Source organism: Pseudonaja textilis, chromosome Z (genome assembly GCF_049901715.1).
Source record: "Pseudonaja textilis isolate UNSWEBS1 chromosome Z, rPseTex1.2, whole genome shotgun sequence".
Classification (NCBI taxonomy): Eukaryota; Metazoa; Chordata; class Lepidosauria; order Squamata; family Elapidae; genus Pseudonaja; species Pseudonaja textilis.
Genome location: NC_142008.1, coordinates 24176007 through 24195306, shown reverse-complemented (window position 1 = coordinate 24195306; position 19300 = coordinate 24176007). Strand labels below are relative to the sequence as shown.

Sequence of the window (19300 nt, the reverse complement as noted above, 5' to 3'; positions counted from 1 at the left end):
GTGAAAACCATGGGAACATTTAGAGTCAGTTTTCACCAGCCTGTGCCAATATGATATATCCAATAAAACTATTATTTGAGGAACCTACCCGCCTGGAGTTCTGCTTGCTATGAATATATTACTTGGAACCCCCACACACAAATGCACGCGCGCGCGCATGCACACACACACACATACATAAACACAGATATACATCCACACACATAAATGTTTTGAAGCCACTTATTTTTCGTAGGTAATTATTGCACATATTTCTTACATATTTCCACAAAAATATTTTTTCCTTTTGACTCTCAATGGTAGTAAGATCCCCATGATGTTGTTTGCAGAAACTCCGGGCTTTTTCTGCAGGCATTGTTGTATTACTGAAATAATACTCATTGTTTTCAAATTCAATCCAGCCATCCTCAATTTTTTTATAACTATAATCTACAAAAGAAGAAATAGAAGAAATATATATATATATATATATCTGAGCAGTCCTTTTGCATCTATTTCACAATACCATAAAGCAAACAGTAACTTGAAGCAGTCACTTGAAGTTTCTATGTTGTACTTTGGTCAAAGTTCTCCCTCCAAGGTCTTTGAATATGAACCTCCATACCCCAAAAACACATCCATATTACAGCTAGCAAACTGACTTCAAACTGAGTGCTTCCAATAGTTGGAAGAGGCTTCTATGCAAATGTTCCAGAAAACACAGAAGCCAACCCAAGAAGTTGAGACTGCAAGACAAAGCAATGTAAAACAATTGAGACTGCAAGACAAACTAATGTAAAGGCCATTTTAATTTACTTTCAGAACTATCTGGAGAAAGAAGTAGGTTGTTGTCTTATGCAATTGCTCAGATCACTTGATTCAATCAAATCATTATCAAATGCAATCAAAGCTTAGTATATTTGGGAAAGTTTTATAAAAATTTCCAATAATTTTTAAAGATATAAAAATGCCCTACTTTTTAGTCATTCCCCTTTGGTTATAGCCATATTTCTACATATGCTTTTCATTTAAAGGGAATCACAATGTCTGTAGTTTTAAAGCCATTCAGAGCCAATATCTGTCTTTCTTCGGTGCTCTTAGAAATTGGTTTGCTTACAAATTTAACCATCATAAATCATTTTAGGAATGCTTCTTTACATCATATAACCAGATTTTGCTCAAAGCAGCCAGATTCAAATCAAACGAAGTAAAATGTACAGGAATGTACATATACATATGTTATAATATTTTTGACATTAAATTGTCCAACGTACCAAATCTGTTGCTTGGTTCTGGATTTAAAGCTGTACCTACAAAAACAAATATTTTTATTACAAAAAAATTGAAGCAGAATCATATCATATTACATTATTCCATAATGCAGAAGGCAATTCTCCAAAAGTAAAATGTACCAATTAATGTATTTCTACATTACAAACAACCATAGATATCTGGATCCCAGTTTATCTAAAATCCAGATGACCCACTTTTGAAAGAACCATGAAGACCTGTATAAATACCATTCAATCGCACTCGTTTCACATGCTAACAAGTCATGATCAAAATCCTACAAGCTAGATTTCAGCAATATGTGATTTGAGAATTACCAGAAGTACAATCTGGATTTTGAAAAGGTAGAGGAACTGGAGATCAAATTGCCAACATTCGTGGGATTATGGAGAAAGCAAAGGAGTTTCAGAAAAACATTGGTTTTTGCTTCATTGACTATGTAAAGCCTTTAACTGTGTAGATCACAACAAATTGTGGCAAGAGATGAAAGCAGATCACCTAATCTGTCTCTTGAGAAACCTGTACCCCTGATTCCTCGTCGGAGCAGAATCCGCAATTGTGCATGCTTTCACCCAAGCTCACTTGCTGGAGGGACCTGATCAAGACCAGACCCACCCTGGTGGGGTGGTGAAGAAGGGGGAAATTGCCTGGAGGGTTGAGGGGAGTCCAACTCCCCTCCCTGATAGGAAAATCCCTCCCAAAGGCAAGCTGCAGCAGTGGTCCTAAAATGGCTACCATGAAGACAAAAAACACTCTGGGAAACTAAGTTTTGTGCTGGAGCAGAGAAGTAGTGAGCAGAGTGTGAACCAGGCAAAGGACATCGCTTTTGAGGTACCCCAGTCTTAAAATAAAGGGCTATCTTGGAGGGAAATGTGTGGAAGCAGCAAGCAGAGAAAGTGAGAAAGAAATTGGATCTTATAAAACTTGGATTGGATTAATTTGGAGGAGAAAATTTAAAAGAAAATACTTTAATACAACAAAGGTTTAGAAATTAAACTGGATAACTATTGAATTATGGACACTTAAAGGGCATAATTAAATGCTGAAATGTGTGTTGAAAAGAAAAATAATAATAGCTAATGATTGAAATTAGAGAACTTAATAAAAGTATTATGTTCAATAAAGAAAGTTAAAGATATGAAAAATCAAAAGAGGGAGAGAGAAAAGTTTAATAACTGGAATGAGAAATGGAGAGGAATAAGAATGGGAAAAAAGGGAATTAAGAGAAAGGACCAGAAAACAAAGAGGAATAGGAAACAAACAAGGATGAAAAGAAAGTACATTGTCCAAAGAGTGAGAGATAATGGGCGGGGGGAAAAGGATAAGGAAGGAGATTCCGCAAGGTAATATGTTGTGATGTATAAGAATATATTGAAAATAGTATTTTGTAATGTATAGATGATTCATAAGGTGTTTGAGAAAATATAATGCGGAATCTGAGAAAAATGTATATATACTTGTGTTATATATTAGGTAGAGAGATTGATATTAAGGTAGAATGAAGGTGGTTAACTCGAATTATTAACCAGAAAGGACAATTATATTTACAAATAAGGATTGATAAAATGACAAATGTGACAGAAAAAAATAATATGAGATATGACAACAGAAATGAGATGAGAATTTTAGATAACATTGTAAAATAAGATATGAGAATGTATTAATATAACATGAATTGGAATTTGATAAGTTAAGCTTAATATTTAACAATAATAAGGATGATGCAATATGAAACTAAACAAATATAATGAACAGGTAACTATGGTCATGTTTGTATTGAGATGTGAAACCTGGAAACACACTGCTTGCCAAATGAGAATTTTTTATTTTAAAAAATAAAATAAAATCAGGGAGAAAATTGAATAATGGAATTACTAGGTATGTTTAACTGATATGATGGTAGGCATTTGGAGAGAGTTTTGAAAGGTTGAAAATAAGCATTGAGGATTATGAATTAATGTGAAATAAAAGCATTGAGAGATATGATTGATATTATTAATTTTGCCTATACTAAAATGTATGATATATTGATGCCACACTATTAATGTATTGTTGTGCATATGCAGATTGAAATAAAAAAAATTGGAAAGAAAAGAGAAACCTGTACCAAGTCAAGAACCAGTTAGAATCAGACAAAGAATAACTGATTGATTTAAAACAGGAAAAGGAAGATGACAAGACTGTATATTGTCACCCTGATTATTTAACTTAAATGCAGAGTATATCATGCAAAATGGCAGGGTGAATGAATCAGAAGCCAAAATTAAGATTGCTGAGAGAAATATTAACAACCTCAGGTATGCAGACAATACCACTCTAATGGCAAAAAAATGAAGAGGAATTAAAGAACTTCTTGATGGGGGATGAAAGAGGAGAAGGAAAATTTGAATTGAAATTAAAAATTAAAAAATCTAAGATTATGGCATCCAGTCCCATTACTTTTTGGCAAATATAGGAGAAGCTATGGAAGAAGTGACAGATTAATTTTGTGGGGCTTCAAGAGAATTGCAGACAGTGTCTATAGTCATGAAATTAAAATATGTTTGTTCTTTGGGAGAAAAGCTATTGCAAACCTAGAGAGCAAATTAAAAAACAGAGACAAAAGTCCATAAAGTCAGTGGTATGGTTTCCCAGTTATAAAGTATGGCTGTGAGTTGGGCAATACAGAAGGGAGTTTGAACAGGCAACCTCTAAGATCTCTTCAAACCCTGTTATTCTGAATAAATTACTTGAGAATAAAAAGCATATTACCTCTTGTAATTTGACAAAACCAATCAAAAACCCGATCACATAGTGCGGCTTTCCAGGATCCAATATGTCCCCATATCGCTCTACATTTTTTACTTTCATCGGAAAACAAAGTAAAAACTGGTTCATAGTTTACCTATAGTAAAAATTAAAATATACTTACATATTTACTGTCTAAAAGCCATCAGTTTTAACATTTGGAAAATAGAACAAATGACACACTCATTACTCCCCAAGATGCTGCATCTTGGATCAAGTCCTCTGTGTGGTCTTTAAAGGCAGTCCCATGTACAGCACACTTCAGTAATCCAAATGAGAGATCAGGATGTGCGTGACTGTGAATACTGTATAATGTCTCCCATTCTAAGAAAGCTGTAAATGACACACTAGGCGGAGTTGTGCAAAAGTCCCTCCTTGTTATAATTGCCTCATGTATCTCAATCAATATCCATGAGCCAAGAAGGACAATAGTATGAAACAAGGGAGTATGATTCCATCTATAACTAGATAGTAAGCTCTGCACTCAATTGGCTTAACTCCAAACTGCTCCATTGTTCTGGGATTAAGATCCCTAAAATCTTATTTAAGTCTTCTCAGTTAAAAATTTTATATTAATCTTTTTACCATTTTGTAAGTCACTCAGAGTAGTTGATCATTAAGATGAGTGGCATATAAACTTAATAAATAAATTGGATGTTCATCCCCTGCCAGAACATTATAACCTCCAGACTTCTGGAAAATGTGCTATTCAATCAAAGGCTGGGATGTAAAATTGTGTGTAACTTACTCATGATATTTAACCCTGTGTCGATGGATCACATCCTCCACCAATTGCAGATAGATGCTAAATAGAAGTGGGGAAGGTATCAGACCCTAATCCAGGGCTTAGAGTTTAAACTTCCACACACACACATGCACACACATACACCAGCTGGAATAACTCCTTCAGAAAGAAGGATCATGGCAATAGAGTATTCTTAATTTGAGTCCTCCAAGAATGATGCAGAAAGATATCTTAGTTGATGGTAATTAAAGACCACAGAGAAATCAAATAATATCAACAAGATTGCAATTCCCCATTATGGCCTTGCCAAAATCATGCATAAATATATCTAATATGTCTCAGTTTCAGACCAAAAGCTGCACTGAAATTGTTCCATGTAATTAATTTGTTCCAAAGTTCCGTACCTTGTAACAAAGAACTAAATAAGGAAAGTTAGAGATAGGTCAATAATTGCCTAATATTTTTGAATCGAACTATTCTTCTCTCCCTCAAAGCATGTGGCACTGGCCCATCACCCAATAATGCATTCATCATCTCCCCTACACAAACGCACACACGCACATGTACACACACAGAATCTTTGTCAACTCTGTCACCTCTCTTTTATCCTGCAGACCGATAGAGGATTTTCTCCTAGGAGAAAGAAGGAGTGGAATCAGGGTAAATCATTATTTAGAAATGTTGCTTGCTCAGTTCACTCCTTCTTCCCTAATATGGATCCATTATCCTTGTATTGTTCCTCCTTCTGGGCACCACAACAATAAGCTCTTTGTTTTCTGTGGATCTGTTTTGCTTCTCAATTATTTTGGAGGTTTTCAGCCTTTTCTCCAGGGACTCAGACATGATAGTGATACTTAGTCAGCCAGCATGCCCTCTGCTTTTGCTGCTCTTTAGTTGCAATGCAAGACTATCTGCTTCATTTGGCATCACTTCATCTGGCACCACCAGTATTAAGTGGCTTAAAATTTAAATGATGAACAATAACGGTAGCCACAAACCTAACACACAAATGCCTATGAATCGATGTATTATATCTTAGCATCTCCCACTTGCCCTTTTATGACATTAAGAATACATCCCATATTTGACCTTCAGCTCAAAGTTGTGTTAGCCCATAACCAAACATGGTGCTTAAGGAAAGGACCACTCAATTGTTCTTAATTAGCTGAAGTCTTGTCATTCCAGCAAAAATAGATAAAGGAAAAATTAGCAGTATGTGGGATAAAAGATTTCAGGTAGTTCATTAATTTCTGTATGAACAATGCAATCAAAACTTTTTTCAACAGCAGTCTGAGGTAACTCAGAGAAACTGTCAGAGTAATCTGAATTGGGTCAAATATCAACAGCTTATTGTATTAACATTTTTTATACTTGTTTCTACCCTTGGTTTAACACTTAGAATATTGTTAGATCACTGCAAGAAATATTATTAATATCTGTGTTCCACCAGTCCCAAACCTTTCCGGCTCTGCGGAACAGTAGTAGCAGCGACAGAGTCAGTGATGGTGGTTGAGGTGGGGAGGGAAGGGCATAAATAAAGTTTCATGTACTCACCCACTCACCTGTCACTTTTACCGCCTGGTTCCAAGCAGGCCATGGCCAGTAGCAGGCCACGGCCTGAGGGGTGCTGAGCATCCCTGCAGTACTCCATAAATATTAAGAATGCCAGAAATTTCAAATAACAATTGTAGTATAAAGCATGCATGTTAATCATTTACTTACAGGAGACCCATCAGTCCAAGTGTATCCTGTGCTAGAGTCTGAAATTTGCAAACCAATCCAGACATAATTTGATTTTGATCTAAAATGTAACAATCAGCAAATACATTAAAATATATTTTATGCATATGTCTTGTTGAAATACAACACTGCAATTTTCTGTCTGTGTTTTCTTTTTCACAACAAGGAATAACCCCCAGAAACAAGCAGGCTCTTAAATATGACATATGCTCTTACAGCTGTAATATGATAGATACCTACTTAAGAGGGAATACATTCTTAGGATTACAATGGAATTTATTTAAGTAGTTATGTACAGGATAATACCAGAAGCCTTATTACTTTATTGGGATAATGATGATGGTTATGACATTTGTGACCATTCTTTCTTATTTTTGTTATACCCACTGGAGTTTCTGTTCTATTTTTTGTAACCATGATGATGATCAGCAAAATCATGATCTTTTTCTTCCTCACTGAGTTGGAGCTCTCACTAGAGTGCTCTGAGAGAAATCTTAACTACATGCAAAATACCTTGGAATGAAAATATGTAGCTTTATGAAATTTATATTAGTTATATATTCCATTATGATGAATTCAGTGCTCCAATATACTTTTGCCAGGAGTGTTTCTGCCTTAAGATATAAGCAGTTTATTATACTCACAGTTTGTTTAATAATTTTTCCTCTAGTTTAGTATGAAAAGAAGCCAGGTGTCCTCCAACTGTTTTGCAAAAGTCATATGCCTCATACCAAGTTTTCCTTTCAACTTTGTTCTCTATATAGGCCTAAATGTATAGAAATATATCTCATTACAAAGAAGCATTAACACTATATAGTTTCGACTTATGACCACAATTTAATTCAAAATTTCTGTTGCTAAATCAGACATGTTAAGTGAGTTTTGCCTCATTTTATGACCTGTTTCCCAAAGTGAATCACCACAATTGTTAAGTTAGAAACATGATTGTTTAGTGAATCTAGCTTCCCCATTGACTTTGCTTGTCAGAAGATTGCAAAAGGTGATCAGATGACCCCAGGATACTGCAAGCATATAAAAATTGTCAAATGTCTGAATTTTGATCATATCATCATAGAGATGCTGCAAAGTTTGGAGCAGGGAAAATAGTCATGTCATGTTTTTGAACGGGATCATTAAGTGAATTGTTGTAAGACAAGAACTACATGTAGTTGTTTGTTTCCCCTTATGGCTCTTATTATTTATCTTTTCAAATAACCCTTTAACTCTTACATTTGATATTTTCACTTTTACATATTAACATAAGCCTTAACACTGAAGTTTATTGAAAACAGCTGTTATGTCTTGGGAACCGGTTGGGGCTCCAACCGGGTCCGTTCTTTAAGTAGGTTCAACAACCGTTCCTATTGGCTGGCGCCGTTTGACAGCCGGCTATATAAAGCCGGCTGTCAAGCCAAGCCAGCCGTTGTTCGCTAGCTAGTCTGCCCGTTGGCTGGCAGACGCGACAACCACTGTTCCTTCAATAAACTTGTTAATTGCATGCCCTGGTCTACGCCTCTCCTTCCTTGCGAAATATAACACTGGCGATGAGGATGGGATGTGAAGGCTAGCCAGGAGCATTTTCCCAAGGAACAGGAGCCTGTCATCGGAAGCCGCAGCCCCTTGCCGTTTTGCTTACTGAGCCTCGGACTCAGCAGCCTGTCATCGCGAAGTGAAAGTGTTAGAGCCGCTCAGGTTAGATCTGCAGCGGTTAGAGAGGCGGGCGCTGTCAGTGAAAGTCGCGGCGGTTAGAGCACCACGGATAGTGAAAGTCGGGCGCTGAAGCTGCAGCCGCCAGCGCGAGAAAAAAAAAGCGGCGAAAATTCTAACGGCTGTCACTGAACTGCAGCCTCTAGAGCAAGCTATGGCGCTGAGAGCCTCAGCCGCCTCGATCACAAAGGGCACTAATTACAGTAGCTGTCACTAAGTGAAGTCTCCAAGTGAAATGCAGGCGCCTCAGCCGCCTCGCCAAAAAAAAAAAAAAATTATAATAAGAAAAAGGGCTCGAATTTTAAAGCGCTGTCAGTACTGCACCACAGCCACAGCCGCCTAACGCTGCTAAAAAGAGCACGAAAATTCAAGCGCCTCAGAAAAGCCGAAGTCCTTGGTGAGAATAGGGCACTGTAGCCACAGCCGCCAGCGCCCTCAAGCAGCATCAATCCAAGACAACGAGCTCCCAGTGAGGTAGACCAGTCTACAAAGAGACTGAGGGGTCCAAAATGAATGTCAATTCAGTATTCCCCCTTTCAAACCTGATGAGGAAAGTGGGATTCGTATAAGAATCGCTTCAACCACTTTATCGATGCCATTGGACTGGCTGAAGCTTGAACAGAGGAAGAAATCCTACTTCCTCAGCTACTGTGGGGCTGTAGTATACGACACCGCCACAGCACTCCTGGCCCCACGAGAAATCGGGAATGTCCCATGGGCAGAGTTGGTGGAAAGCACTATCCAACCACTACTCACCAAAACCGTCTCAGATTGCTAGGCGCTTCGCCTTTAGGATGAGGAAGCAAGCCGAGGGGGAATCCATAAATCAATATATGGCAGCCCTGAGGACAGCAGCTCTACAATGTGAGTTCAAAAACTATTTGGACGACATGCTGCTCGACCAACTCGTCTGTGGGGTGAGGGATCTAAAACTCCAGAGGCGTTTGCTGGCTAGAAGAGACCTCAACCTCCCCCAGGCAGTTGAAGAAGCCTTAGCTGCAGAACTTGCAGCACAGTCCGCAGCTGAGATCCAGGGCACCGCTCCCAGACCCAGCACTTCCTCCGTACACTCTGAAGAAGCGGTTAGTGAGGATGACCCTGCAGAATACTCTGATGTGCATCGCCTCAAACCAACGAGACAGCGCAGGTAGGAGCGAGGCCAAGAAACAACAGTGGCCCAAAACAAACTCTTTTATGCCTGACCTGTGGAGGTTCCCATTCCCGGGCATCTTGCAGGTTCAGAAACGCCACCTGCCACAACTGCCACAAGAAAGGTCACCTCGCAAGAGTCTGCCAGGCAGCGCGCACCTCTCCACAAAGATCTCTTTCCTCTCCTGTTCCCCGAAGGCAAGTAGAAAAATGCCATACTTGTTACCAAGCCAACCACACACTTTACACCCCCAATAAAATTACACTTTCTGTCTTACTAGAAGGTAATCCCTGCCGCATGGAGGTAGACACGGGGTCAGCGCTCTCAATCATATCTTGGGACACGCTTAAGAAGATCCAGCCCAGACTGACAAAGAACCAGCTTCAAAAGTGCCATCTCACCTTGAGAGACTACCAAGGAAAGAACATCCCGTCCTCGGGAAAGGCAAGTTTCTCGTGAAATTCCAAACCTTTAAAGGCCATTTGCCTTTAGTGGTTGTTAATAGTGCCCTCCCTAGTCTTTTGGGGTTGGATTGGTTCCCCTCTCTCGGCCTTAGTATAAAAGGAGTCCATGCTGTCTCAACTTCTGATGTTGACTCCTTATTTACAGACTACTCTGACGTTTTTAGTAGTGAGTTAGGCTGCTATAAGGCACTCCCATCTCCTTCTCAGTAGACCCACAGGCAGTCCCGTTAAGCAAAACCACGTAGAGTACCTTTTGCCATCCGCCCCAAATTGGATGCAGAACTAGACAAACTACTAAAACAAGGGGTGATAGAACCCACAGATTTCGCTAAGTGGGAGACCCCAATAGTCACCCCGCTAAAAAAAGACGGTAATCTAAGAATTTGTGCTGACTACAAGGCGTCAATCAACCGTTATCTACAGGTTAGCGCATATCCAGTCCCAGTCATTCAGCACCTGTTACACACATTCGAACCTGGCACCATTTTCGCCAAACTGGACATGTCACAGGCATACCAACAGTTCCCGTGGATAACCAAACAGCTGACTTACAGACCATAGTTACACACAGAGGGGGCATTCAGATGTAGCGTCTCCAGTTTGGCGTAGTGTAGCCCCAGGTATTTTCCAATCACTGATGGAGCGAATCCTCCAAGGTCTCCCCGGCGTAGTGCCATATTTCGATGACATCTTAGTCACAGCCAGGGACAGACCCCAACTCATCCAGAGAGTCAGGGCAGTATTAGAAGTTCAGGCAGCATGGCCTCAAACTAAAACGGGAGAAGTGTACCATCGCCACTAGACAGGTGGACTTTCTAGGCTACAGGCTAGACGCCTCAGGCATCCACCGGTGGAATCGAAAGTCAAGGCCATCCACGGCGCCCACGCCTACCAACAAAACCGAGTTACAAGCCTTCCTGGGGTTATTGAACTTCTACGCTTCATTTCTCCCACACAAGGCGTCAGTTGCTGAGCCATTGCACAGACTCTTAGACAGAAACACACCATGGCACTGGGGACCCAAAGAAAACCAAGCATTTGTGGCAGTCAAATCTCTACTCACCTCTGAGACTGTCTTAATACAATTTGACCAACGCCTTCCTTTGGTCCTAGCCGCATGACGCATCCCCTTTTGGGATAGGAGCTGTCTTAAGTCACAGGCTCCCCAATGGCTCCGAGGCACCAATTGCCTTCTTTTCAAGAACCCTTTCAGCAACTGGCGTAATTACAGCCAGGTTGATAAGGAGGCCTTGGCTGCAGTAGCAGCAGTCAAAAAATTCCACGCAATTTCTATTCGGACACCAATTCGAACTTATTACTGATCACAAGCCAGCTTTTAGGATTATTATCAGGGAAAAGCAAACCCCGCAGATATTGTCGCCTAGAATGACCAGATGGACCTTATTCCTGGCGGCTTACTCGCATAAACTGGTCTATCGTCCCGGAAAAAATCTAAACCACGCGGATGCCCTCAGCCGCTGCCCTTGCCAGCCCAGTCGAGGACCCAGCTCCTGTGCATGCCATTTTGATGTAAATCGAACTCAAGCTGCCGGTGACTGCAGATGACATAGCATCACATTCCAAGAAGGACAGAACAATCGCCCAGGTTCTGGACTGGGTAGGGAGAGGTGGCCGGAAACTAACTATTCAGTTGATTTCGGCCCATTTAAAACTCGCCAGCTAGAGCTCTCTAAGTTGCAGGGATGCCTATTGTGGGGTACCAGAGTGGTCATACCAACCACCCTTCGCATACCCGTCTTGAAGATGCTGCACGAGGGCCATCCAGGAATTGTGCAGATGAAGGCGTTAGCTCGAGTTACGTCTGGTGGCCGGGATGGACGATCAGATCGCCAAGTGGGTAGCTCGTGTCGACCCTGTCAGGAATCTAGGGCAGCCCCGCCAACCGCCACACCCACAAAGTGGGAAAGTGCCAATGCCCGTGGTCACGGCTTCACATCGACCTGGCCGGGCCAATGCACGGCAAGACCTTCTTGGTGGTCGTGGACGCCTATTCAAAATGGATAGATGTGGCCTTACTTCCCGACCACCACACAGGCAGTTGTTAAAGCCCTGACTCACCTTTTCGTAACTCACGGACTCCCTGACACACTGGTCTCCGATAATGGCCCCAGTTCACCTCGAGCGAATTTAGTAGGTATGTCACCAATCTAGGCATCAGAACCGTCTTCACGGCCCCCTTCCACCCGCCAGCAACGGGTTGGCTGAGCGGGCAGTCAGATCAGCCAAGGCGTTAGCCAGGTTCGGCCAAGTGGATTGGCATTCTAAACTGTCTCAATTCCTCCTAAGCCAGCATACCACACCGTGCACAGTTACGAACAAATCCCGGCTGAGCTGCTGATGGGGAGACGCCTGAGGACTACCTTAGACAGGCTGCACCCCACTACTGTCCAGACTCCCCTTTGGGGTCTGACAGTCTGGCCAGGAATTTCGCAGTTCAGGACCTAGTGTTTGCTAGGAACTACGGCGGGGACCCACTGTGGGTGGCCGGAAAGTCATGGCTGTCACAGGTCCGAGATCTTATCGGGTCCAACTTGAAGACGGTGTGTGTGGCGAAGACACCTGGACCAGCTGCGGAGACGCGGAGCAGCCTGACCGCCCAGACCCGTCTCCACCAGATGAGTCGCGGGCGCCACTCCAGGTCCAGCTAGTGATCCCCAGAGTGATCACCCTTCACCAACGGAGACAGAGGGAGCAGGCAGTGAGACCGGGCTGCCAGCCGGGAGCACCACCGTTTATCCCCAGTGAAGGCAGAGACTTTTCCTGGCTCCAGTTCCTGCGCCGAGCCCTGTTCGCCCCCTGCGTGCCCTGACCAGGGGTCCGCGAACTTGTCTTGCCCAATGACTCTCCTGAGTTATGTCGCTCGGTGCCAACACAGACCACCGGCGTATCTCAAAGACTATATGTGTTCCCATCTAGGGGAAGGGTGTTATGTCTTGGGAACCGGTTGGGGCTCCAGCCGGTCCGTTCTTTAAATAGGTTCAACAACCGTTCCTATTGGCTGGCGCCGTTTGACAGCTGGCTATATAAAGCCGGCTGTCAAGCCAAGCTCAACCGTTGTTCGCTAACTAGTCTGCCCGTTGGCTGGCAGAGCGCGACAACCACTGTTCCTTCAATAAACTTGTTAATTGCATGCCCTGGTCTACGCCTCTCCTTCCTTGCGAAATATAACAACAGCCACACAGAGATCAATGTTTACATTTTGATTCTCACCACCCATTGAACACAAAATGGGACTTATCAGAGCCCTACACCACTGAACTGAAGGCCTGCTTAACAGCAAAGATGGGAAAGAAAAAGAACAAAAAAAACATCAAGGAAGTGCTCAAAACGTGTGACTATCCCAAGTGGGCTAGTCATCAAATCCCCAAAAAGACCCAACAGTTGCTCCTCCATAAGAGACAAAGAAAAAACAATAAACAAAGCAATGTTGTCATTCTATATGTTGCAGGAATATCAGGAAAGCTCAGGAGGATCTTCAGCCAACACAACCTAAAATACACTAACTAGCAGAAGCTTATCCACCCCAAAGATAAAACACTGAGAAACAAACTTAGCTATGTGGGAAAAGCAGTACAACGGACTGAGCCATTTGCAGATCTGCATATTGGGGAAACAAAACAACTACTTCATAAACGCATGGCCAACATAGGAGAACAATCCCATCAGGATAAAATGGCCAAAGATATGCTGGCTGCAAAGGAACATGACCAGTTTCCATGTTCTCCATTATTCCTTCCTTGATCTTCCTATCACTCTATTTCCTTTTCAGAGGAGGGTTAATCATGGCTGAATAGCACCAAATTCACCCTGGAGGAAAAGCTGGGAGGCTGCTGCAGTGTCTGGCTCTTGACCTGGCCTGTCTCAAAGGGCTGGTTGACCAAGCCAATGTTTCAACTCCAAAACAAGCTGACCCACCTTGAAGCAGACATTCCTCGTTGGACTTGCAGTCCATCCTTCAGGACATGGGGGAGGGGGCGTTGTTCTCGGGATTGGAGGAGGCGTCACCCCTTCAGCCAAATGCTTGCAAAGGAAGGCAGCCCTCTCCTCACAACTGACAACATCCCACAGTCCAGCAGCTTCTCCTGTTCTCATGGCAACGCAGCCAGGATTTGGGCCTGGCAGAATGGAAGACCAGAGCCAGTTTAATGCATCTTCATAGACAAGCTAAACAGGATAAAAGCTTTCCTACTAGGATGTATTTGCTCTGACAGACTCCATACCAGGCATTTTTGCATTCCAGTGAGTGAACTGAATTGTGTCTCCATTGGTCCAGTTGAAAGTTCCTGGATTCGCTACATCTGAAAGGCCAATCCAGAAATATTTTTCAGGACGGTATCCAATTTGGCTAGTCAGGAAGGCCTGCTCAAATCTATGGAAAAATAATTCAAATCAGGATGGTCTCTGATTTTCTTCGTTTTCAGATTCTGCAGATGGTTAACCTTAGGCCCAATTTACACTTTTACTAGTCAATCCATTTCAAAGGATTATTGTGGGGAAAATAGGAGGCAGGAGGATTCAGTACATTTGTATATTTTAAAAAGGTAGGATAAAATCAGCATTATCATCATCATCACCTCAGATCTGAAAGTACAACACTAGATTTACAGATTCCTGATCAGAGCTAAGGAGTCTGCTCCCATAACATACATTAAGGCTAGCAGGACTGGAGTTGAATCTTTCTTACAGCAAAGACTACAGTGCAGTATTCTGAAGATTTAGAATAAGGACAAGCCTCCATCTTACTAAGGCCTTTTAGTAAAGGCTGCCTGAGGCAACCATCCCAAAACATGGCCAATGGTAGAGCCTGCCCAATCTCTGCTACAAGTAAAAAAAGCTACATGCGGTGACTCTCTTGATCTAGTTGTCTGACCAAGACTGCAATTGCATTATAACATTCTCTTCAGCAGTATTTCCCAATTTTGGTAGTTTTAAGGTTGTGACTTCAACTCCCAGAATTACCTGTCTGCTTGCAGAATTCTGAGAGTTGAAGTGCACATATCTTAAGGTTGCTGAGGTTGGGAAACACTATTCACAGCAGTGGTTTCCATATTTTTCACACTTCCTTATTAGTTGAAAAATTAAATATGTACCTCAATATATACGTTTATTTGTAAATTATATTTGTGTACTGTGTTACTAGTGTATCAAATGCCTTATAAAACATAAATGTATATTATACTTTCTATATTCTGCATATTAAATTTTAGTTGCTAATTTATTTATTTTTAAGAAACAATAGTCATCCGAAAAATAGATCAAGTATATGCATCCGAAATTGGAGAACACTACTCCAAAGACTTCTTCATAATATATTAATATATCTTGAACACTATAAATGAATTTGGAGCAGGTGTTGCAGAAAGGTGCTACATTTTTATTCCTAAACATCCTGAACCCTTTTTAGAAATTGAAGCACTGCAGTGCTGAATTAAATATTAAAATGCATCCTGGGAAATATTTATTTTGAGATATTCATTAATAACAATAACAATTAATAAATCAATAAACCCATATAAAATTCAAGTAAACCAAACTTTAGATACTATCTCAGATGAACTCATGTAAAATTAAAGTGAAAAATTAGGAATAATTAAGAAAAATGAATAATTAACAAACATCAAAATAAAATAATACAGTACTTTTGTAAGTAGGCAGCTATATAAATTTTTATATATAAATAAATAATAAATAATTTAGAATACAGGAATAAAATATCTGAAAATATTTTATTTATGTCCAGATAAAATGTTCTTTTCATGTCTATCACCAGGTCTCACAGCACAGTTTATGTTAAAGGAAATGAATTTAAAAAGGAGGTAGACATAGGAAATATGTTTAGTGTTTTCTTTGCTAATATAGATGCATAATATAATATTTTGTTCTGTCTCTTTCACCATATTTTACCTATTCTCCACAGAGATCAGAAATCCTTGATTTGTTTCACAAGATGTCTTTGCTTCTGAAAATGTTGCAGGTGTCTTTCCAATTAAGTAACAATAGAAACCATACCTTTTCCAGCCCTGTTGACATAGCATATATACACATACAGAACAATATTAGCCTGAATTTATTGATTTATTTCTCACATTTTTATCCTATCCCAATCTATAGACACTCAGATTCACTAAGTTATCCTGATAAAAAGGCAATTTTTAATTAATTTAAGTTCTTATTTTATGTGGGGAAAAGTATAGTCTTACTATTCTATAGTATCGTTTGAACCCCAAATCTAAAAAGTGCTATGAAATAAATGCTAATAGACATAAATTTATAGCATTCAACTTCTGTGTCAATAGCTTCAGATTTGTTTAATTTTATAAGAACATTGCTGCAATTTGGATGTCCAATTACTATGGCAAGTACAAATCAACATTTTTCAGTTTCAGTTTTCGCCCAATCCAAATACATTTCTATTCAGCAAAAAAAACAAAACAAAATGTGTTCCTTCTGTTTATCCATTATCTCAAGTAGCTTTTCTTTTTCGTCATATGGTAAAGACAATAACTTGTGTTATTCTAATATTGCAGAAAAAAATCTTTCTATCTATGTGGTTCCTAAGAGTCAACACCAGTGTTAGGATGATATTCCCAAAATTTCATAAGAGGCTGAATAAGTATTATAAAAGATCAACAGCTTCACAATTCTTGAGGCTTACTTTTTGGCACTTTGGATCAGCAACTTCATCTATTCCAGGTAGAAATTCTAAAGGCTCTTTTTTACAGATGTATCCTAATTCCTCTTCACAAAAATGATCTGCCCAGTATCCATTCTGAGGGTGGAAAGGTAAACAAACTTTATTGAAAAGAATCTACTACTTATAGCCTGTCCTATTTTTTTAATGGTTTGTATTGTCATTTTTGCTTTTATCTTCTTTTTTTCATGAGCTGGATTACTGCATATTACTTGTTATAGCTTCATTTGTCTAAAATCTGCAGCCATACTAACACGTCTTGCAAAAAGATGTGTATAAAATAAGTGGGAAATTGTAAACATAATTTTTCACCTATAAAAATTAAATTATTTCAAAATATAATTCATAGATATTACCTCAAGTTTCTAATATGTAAAATATAATTGTAATTTTTCATAAATAAACAGCCAGTAAAAAGGTTTATTTAAATTTAGCATGCCTAAGCTTTTGTTCTTTAGTCAATGCAGGTTAAAAGTTTATTCCCAATCTTGATAAAGAAATTTGGTTAATATCTATAAATATAAATAGGCTAAACTCCCCAGCTAAAAGAAAACAAATACTTAAAAGATTGATCAAAGAAAAATTAGATTTTGTTTGCCTACAGGAGGTACACATAAAAGATCAGCACAGGGTTTGTCTAGAATACTCCAGGTTAGGAAAACTATATACTGCTCTAGCAAAAAATAAACAAAGAGGGATAGCCGTTTACATAAATGCAAGTTTAGAAGCAAAGCTAAAATACACAGATGGGAATGGAAGGATCCTGATAATTGAATTACGGATTGGACAAAAAGTATGATATTGGTAGTAATTTATGCCCCAAATGAGAATTAAAATTTTTTTTATAAGACACTACATGAAAAAATTGTAGAAATAGAATATGATAATATATGTGCTGTAGAAGTTTATTACGCGGTGGTAGACCTAAGGAAAGATTATATAGGTAAATTGGCAAAAAAAGGAAAGAAAAAGAAAACACTACCAACCACATTTTTTGAAATAATGCAGGAATTAAATTTGGATCAATGGAGGAAGATAAATCCTAAACGATGGTAATACACTTTCTACTCAACCCCACACAAATCATGGTCCCATCTGGATATGGCCTGGATGAATTGAGAATTAGGAAACAAGGTGGATAAGATAGAAATCATGGCAAATACATGGGCTGACCACAACCCACTAATAATAATTTGGAAATGAGACGATGGACATTAAATTCCCAAATTTTAAATGAAAAAACATATATTTTGAGGACAAAAAGGGAAATGGAAATGTTATTTGAGGAAAATTTAAATCAACACACTTCACTTCAGACAGTATGGGATATAGCAAAAGCAGCCCCTAGGGGTATTACCATAGCGTATATGGCAAAAAGAAATAAAGAAAGGAGGCAAGGGCAGGAAAAATTAACAAGAGAGTTTAGAGAATTAGAATATAAGCTACAAAGGGAACCTCAAAATGAAGGGAGTGAAAAATGATATGGTTTTAGCTAAACATAAATTAAGTATGGTGAACCAAGAGGAGAGGGTGAAAGACTTAAAAGGAGCAAAACAAAATTTCTTTGAACATGCTAATAAATCAGGAGGGTGATTAGCCCATAAATTAAAAAAAAAGAAAGGAAAAGAAGCTGATTCAGGAACTGGAGGATGAAAATGGAGAGATACAGTATAAAATGACAGGGAAAAAGAGACTAATTCAAAATTACTTTGAAAGACTATATGACGAAGATAACATGGACATAAATAATATAGAACAATATCTATAAAAAACTAGTCTGGCAGAATTAAGAGAAGACCAAAGAGAAATACTAAATAGAAAGATAACAGCCAAAGAGTGGTAAAAAAATAGAAGAGTAATAAAACCGCAGGGCCAGATGGAATTCTGGCAGAGGTATATAAATGTTTGTATGAATGCTTTGGAGATATATTGTTGGAAGTGTACAATGATGTATCGGAGCTATCAAAAATTCCAGATTCATGGATTGAAGCTTACATTTCCCTTATCCCAAAAGAGAGTACAGACAAATACATCAAAAATTACAGACCAATCTCCCTGTTAAATGCCAACTATAAAATCTTTACCACAGTAATGGCAGAAAGGCTGAAGATAGTGCTAAATGAAATAATATGTCCAGACCAGAATGGTTTTTTTTGCCAGCAAGACAAATTAGAAATAATGTAAGACATTTTAGAATATTATGAACCACATCCTGGGAAACAGGCAGCACTAATCTTTCTGGATGCTCAGATAGCATTTGATAACCTTAATTGGCAGTTCTTGATCCAACAAATTAAAAGTATGAAATTTGGAATAAAATATGAAAAACTAATTAGGTCAATATATGCCAGGCAAAAAGCTAGAGTGATGGTAAATGGAGATTGCACTGAAACATTTAAAATTTTAAAAAGAGTATGACAAGGTTGTCCTATGTCACCTCTCCTTATCATATTAATGATAGAAGTATTCTAACCAAAATAAGGCAAAATGAGGAAATAACAGGATTAAAGATCAAAAATCAGGGATATAAAACCCAAACATTCATGGACGATTTAGTGTTTGCCATTGAGAAACCGATGGAAACAGGGATAAATTTGTTAAGGGAAATTGAAAAATATGGACTAGTGGCAGGACTAAAAATTAATAATCTTATAGCATTTTTCCGTTAATTCATGCTTTCTTTCTCAACCAAATAAATTTAAGCACCATTCTATTCAATTGTTCAA

The 19300-nt window shown here is 39.3% G+C and overlaps 1 protein-coding gene across 1 annotated transcript in view; it reads right to left on the bottom strand.

The window, feature by feature from the left end:
- Nucleotides 1-19300, bottom strand: part of LOC113446440 (macrophage mannose receptor 1-like) — a 60843-nt gene that overhangs the window by 28218 nt on the left and 13325 nt on the right. The window contains exons 9-17 of the mRNA XM_026716095.2: nt 16539-16652; nt 15788-15903; nt 14104-14252; nt 13799-13998; nt 7186-7307; nt 6524-6602; nt 4021-4153; nt 1254-1289; nt 260-429 (exon numbers count right to left, since the gene is read on the bottom strand). Coding sequence (XP_026571880.1) covers nt 260-429; nt 1254-1289; nt 4021-4153; nt 6524-6602; nt 7186-7307; nt 13799-13998; nt 14104-14252; nt 15788-15903; nt 16539-16652 — 1119 coding nt within the window. The remainder of the gene's footprint in view (nt 1-259; nt 430-1253; nt 1290-4020; nt 4154-6523; nt 6603-7185; nt 7308-13798; nt 13999-14103; nt 14253-15787; nt 15904-16538; nt 16653-19300) is intronic.